This window comes from Galeopterus variegatus, unplaced genomic scaffold (genome assembly GCF_000696425.1).
Source record: "Galeopterus variegatus unplaced genomic scaffold, G_variegatus-3.0.2 Scaffold2432, whole genome shotgun sequence".
NCBI lineage: Eukaryota > Metazoa > Chordata > Mammalia > Dermoptera > Cynocephalidae > Galeopterus > Galeopterus variegatus.
Genome location: NW_007728543.1, coordinates 28,789 through 33,915, shown reverse-complemented (window position 1 = coordinate 33,915; position 5,127 = coordinate 28,789). Strand labels below are relative to the sequence as shown.

The 5,127-nt window shown below is 50.3% G+C and overlaps 1 protein-coding gene across 1 annotated transcript in view; it reads right to left on the bottom strand.

Annotated features, from left to right (window-relative positions):
* Positions 1 to 4,582: 4,582 nt before the first annotated feature.
* The window catches only part of HMCN2 (hemicentin 2), a 20,825-nt gene continuing 20,280 nt past the window's right edge, over positions 4,583 to 5,127 (bottom strand). Inside the window, exon 15 of the mRNA XM_008581685.1 lies at positions 4,583 to 5,125. Coding sequence (XP_008579907.1) covers positions 5,005 to 5,125 — 121 coding nt within the window. The 3' untranslated portion in view covers positions 4,583 to 5,004. The remainder of the gene's footprint in view (positions 5,126 to 5,127) is intronic.

The following is a 5,127-nucleotide window of genomic DNA, read 5'->3' as shown; positions in this document are numbered from 1 at the left end:
TTTCTGTCTGCTACTTTTAGGATTGGATTGTTGTTGTTTTTCTAGTTCTCTTTTTGTCTTTTTCCGTGTCCGGCAACGGATCGCAACCCTCAGTGTTGCCCCCGTACCGGACCGTGGACCAGCATCGGGATCGCAACCCTCGGTGTTGCGCCCGCACCGCGCTCAGCCAGTGAGCGGGAACCGGTCTCCACATGGGATCCGAACCCTCGGCGGGAGCGCCGCAGCACTCCCAAGCGGCACACTCTCCAGTGCGCCACCGGGCCGGCCCAAACTTTTTAAGAAAAAAATAGACAGAGGGGGAATCTCTGGGTTAAAAGAGATATAAAAGACATAATCAATCACAGTGTGTGGTACTCATTTAAATCCTGATTTTTTTTTAAGTGCAAAAGAAATATTTTCATGAGCAGTTGGAAGTTTGAACACTGATAGGATATTTGAGGACAGCAAGGGGTTATTGTTGATTTTTTTAGGTGTAATACTGTAGTTAAATTTTTGAGGTATGTATTGAAATATTAATGAATGTGATGATTTATAAAAAAAGGCTGCTGATCCCCAGTACTCTTAGGATTATATCTTGAGGCCTGTGCTTCTCCGTCCTCTGCCCTCACCCACTGCAATCCCACTACACTGGCCTGCTTGTGGTTATTTCCATGTGTCAGACTCTTTCTTGCTGTATGGACTTTGCACACACTGTTTCTTAGAGATGCCTGTCTGATCCCATCCCTCTCTCCACCAGAGCAGTCCCTTGTCATATGCTCTCATGCTGGCACATAGCAGAGGCCTGAAGTCTCCAGCAGTGACATGGAGGAATGAGAGGGCTCTGGTCCCTTCTCTCTCCCTCTACTGCTGTTGTCTTAGCCTAGGCAACCATCACCTCTCAGCTGTGCCTCCGCAGGAGACACCTCACCTCTCTTCCTGACTTCACTCACCAGCCCCTCTGATCCACCCTCCATATTGCAGTCAGGTGGCCTTTCTAAGGGCCTGCTCTGAATTTTGTGGCCACTTGTCTGAACTGAAGGAGAAGCTCAATGGATGTGGTCTCATCTAATCCCCCATAGAGACAGCCTGTGCACATAATGTGGAGCAGGCTTCCTCCTGTCCTCTGTTTCTGTCCTCTGCCACCCAAGAGCTCTGTATCTGCTGGTTGCAGAGGGGCCTGGGTGTGTAGAGACTGCAAGGACCATGCCCTGCAGCCGTCTTATGGTGAGCACCAGAAGCCACTTTGCCACTGCCCAGGCCTGGGCACCGGCCCCAGGAATACAGAATGTACTCCAGGCTGGACCCCAGGTTGCCAGTCCCCACCCAGAAGAACACAGAGTCCAGTTATTGGGTTCTTGGAAAAGTCACATCAGGGAGTTTAATGAGTTACCTATGGGGCTGTTTTCCACCCCTGATGGTGCAGAGAAGCCTAGGAGGTCAAGCAGCAGCAGGGGGCTGGGCAGCTGGACAGGGCCTTGGCCAATTACGGCTGGCAGCTAGAAAAGCAGGAGTGGAAAACACCCTTCTCCGATGGAAAACAATCTTCTGGCTCTGGCTGCAGCTGGCTTGGAAGGCATTTCCTCTGCTTGGTGACCATCCCTGTGGGTGGGGTAAGAGGTTGGTGGTAGGGAGCAAGGGACTAGGTCAGAGCCCGGGTCCCAGGCCTGGTCTGCCACGGGCTTGCTGCATGACCTTGGGCAAGTCACTCCTTTTCATCAGCTTCCATTTCATAGCCTCAAATGGAAAATGAAGAGAAGGTGGGGGAAAGAGGGGGACACACTGAATGGACACTCTCTTTTTGGCCCCTCAGGTCTCGAATTGCGTGGTCCCACCTCTTCGTCCTACTCCTGGTCTCCCTCTCCTCCCCCATCCTCCTTTCTTGGAGAGTAGAGGCAGGAGAGCATAATGGTTAGAGCTCTGGGCTCTGGAATCAGACGAGCCTGGGTTGAGTTCTTTGCCCCTCTGGGCTGTGTGAGCTTAGACAAGAGGCTCACCTTCTCTGAGCCCCCATTCCCTCATCTGTGAAATGGGGACACTATTTCCTGCCTCTGGAGCTCCTGGGAGGATTAAATAAACTCAAGTCCAGAAGACACTGGATGGAGACTCAACAGATGGTAGTTTTACAAACACAAAAGATCTGGGTGAGACTGGGGAGCAGCTGGCAGAAGACAGCAGGGGTGAGAGAGGCGTCCACACCCCCCTCTGCAGTTCCGGACCTCTGCATTGCCCCAGCCCCAGGGCTGCAAAGTCCCTCATTCCATAAAAATTTAACAGCCCAGGGACTGGCCAGTTAGCTCATTTGGTTAGAGCATGGTACTGATAACACAAGGTCAAGGATTTGGATCCCCAGAATGACCAGTCGCCAAAAACATAAGTAAATAAATAAATAACATTTTAAAAAATAATAAAAAAATTTAACAGCCAAGCAAAGAGAAATGCTCAAGTTCTGGCTTGTGACCCGTAGGGTTGTGCAATGAGGGGCCTTTTTTGGCCCAAGGAAGATCCTCACAGGTGGACCCCAGTTGAATGGGGTGTGGAGGAGCTGGGGAGCCCCTCCCCCACTTCTCCCCTCCTCCTCCAGCCTCTCCTCCAGTCAGCCTGGAGTTCCACCATTAGTGACTTCTGTGGTTTAAACCTGGGGTCGGCAAACTATGGTCTGAACCTGTTTTTGTAAAACCTTCATGCAAACTAAGAATGATTTTTACATTTGTAAATGGTTGGGGAAAAAAATCAAAAGAATAGTATTTCATGACATGTGAAAATGATAATGAACTTGAAATAAGTGTCCACAAATAAAGTTTTATTGGGACAGCCACGCCCACTTATTTATGTGTTGTCTGTGGCTGCTTTTGCAGAGCTAAGTAGTTGCAACAGAGACTGTATGTTCCACAGAGCTGAAAATATTTACTATCTGGCCCTTAACAGAAAAGGTCTGCAGGCCCTGGTTTAAGGGAAAACAGCTTTGAAAGTGGAAATGCCTTGGGGAAGATTCTGTTAGAGCTGTTAGGTAGGAGTCAAGAGTTCCCGTCTAATCTTTCAGTCATCTGCCAGTCAAGTGACTGGGTCATGTGCCCTCCCTGAGTCTCCCTTTATCCATCTGTAAAATGGACACAGCGATTTCTCCTCTCTTTACCCCAGCATTGCTGGAAGGCTCGGTTTAGTTTGTCATTCACCCCTAGTGGGAAATAACTCAGCCTTCCTTGTTGCACAGATGAGAGAAGGGGGATACTTACAGGGAGATGCCTGTGTCACACTGAGCAAGGGGAGCAGGGAGAAAGAAAACCACGTGCAGAAGAGACAGACTCTCCCAGGGGCTGTGTCTGGGGATAGCTGGCAACAGGCAGGCCACCGAGGCAGGGGTTGCCGCCAGCCTGCCTCCCAAGGCTCAGAGCCCGTGCCAGGGCACTGGAGACAGGCCACTACATTCATACATATTTAATCTTGTCTTACCCATCTCACTAAGGCAAAGCCAAAGTCCCACAGTGGCCCAAATACCTACGGGATCTGCCCTGACCCACCTTCCCTTTCTGATCATCTCTCTCTCCCTTCCTTTTCCCTCCTCCTCCTCAGCTCCAGCCTCCCCACCTCCTTGCTGGACCCTCCTGCCTCAGGGTCCTGGCAGCTGCTGTTCCACCTGACTGCCTATTAAAAATTGCCCCCTGACCCCCACTGCCACCTTCCCAACTTTGTCTTTTTCCCTAGCACCCTTCTCTGTCTGTCGGGTACACGTCCTACTCCTCCTTTCCTTGTTTTTATGAACACTTCGCCCCTAGAGTGTGAGTTCATGAGCACAAGGATTTTATGGTCACTACCTGGCACGTGTGTAGGACTCAATGAATCTTTGGAGAATGAATAGATGACTGAATTTAATTAATTCATTTAAAATAATTAAGAATTATTATTTAATATTAATTAATAAGCCAGACACAGAAAGATATATACTGCATGATCTCACTTATATGTGGAATCTTAGAAAAAAGTCACATACATAGAAATAGAGAACAAAGTGGTGGTTACTGGGGGTTGGGGTGCGGGAGAAGAAATGGAGAGACATGGGCCAAAGGATACAAAGTTGCAGATATGCAGGAGGAATAAATCTAGAGATCTAATGAACAAGAAGACTTTAATAATATCGCTTTCGGTATTTTTGCTAAGACAGTAGATTTCGGATGTTCTTGCCACAAAAAGACTATGTGAAATGGTGGATATGTTAATTTTCTTGATTATAGTAACCACTTCATTATGTATATCAAAACGTGTTGTACACCTTAAATATATGCAATGAAAATAAAATAAAAGAATCATTATTATGAATTAAAATAAAAATTATCTTTTTGCTACCAATTATTGCTGTCTGTGCATCAGATTTAATTCTCCTTTAATTCTCCCCCCAGTCTCGTGGGGGAAGGGGAAGCCCCATTGCAATATTCATCGTTTAAGGATGAGGAAACTGAGCCTACAGAGGTGTCTGAGGCCACCCTCCTAGGAGCAGGGGCTGCTGGGCTCCTAGTCCAGGGCTCCAGGAAGGACCAGAAGGGTCATGGTCTCTCTCGAGCCAAAGCCCCTCCTCTCCAAGGCAAAATAATTGGACGAAGAAGCCAAGTCGGTTAAAAAGAATCGTTTATATTCTATACACATACACACACTGGGTTCAGGATGACAGTGCCAGGTGTGGACAGGGGACAGCTGCTGCAGCCCCCACAGGGTCTGCCCTTTCCTCTCTCCACCGTCCTGGTGCCCTGTGTCCCTGCCCAGCTCCCCCTGAGGCTTGGGGCAGGCATGGAGCCTTCACCCCCGACCCTGCCTGTGGGCCTTGTCACCCAAGGGCAGCCTTTGACGCCTGCCTGTGTGCTCAGGCCCTCCGTGTCCCTGGGGTCAAGGCCGCGTGCAGGGTCGTGTTTACCGAAGGTCTCGCTGACGCACGGGGGCAGGAGGAGATGACGTTCAGCTTGCAGCAGGTGGCGTGGGCGAGCGCCACCCTGTCCCGCTCGCAGCCCCGGAGCTGCAGCCAATGACCCTCCCCGCTCAGTAGGGGAAGGGCGACACGGCGATGAGCAGGACGAAGACGCTCTGGTGGCGCGGCGCCGCGGCGCGCACGGTGGGCCGGTAGAGGCCGGCGCGGGTGAGCGCGCGGCGGGTGTAGACGGC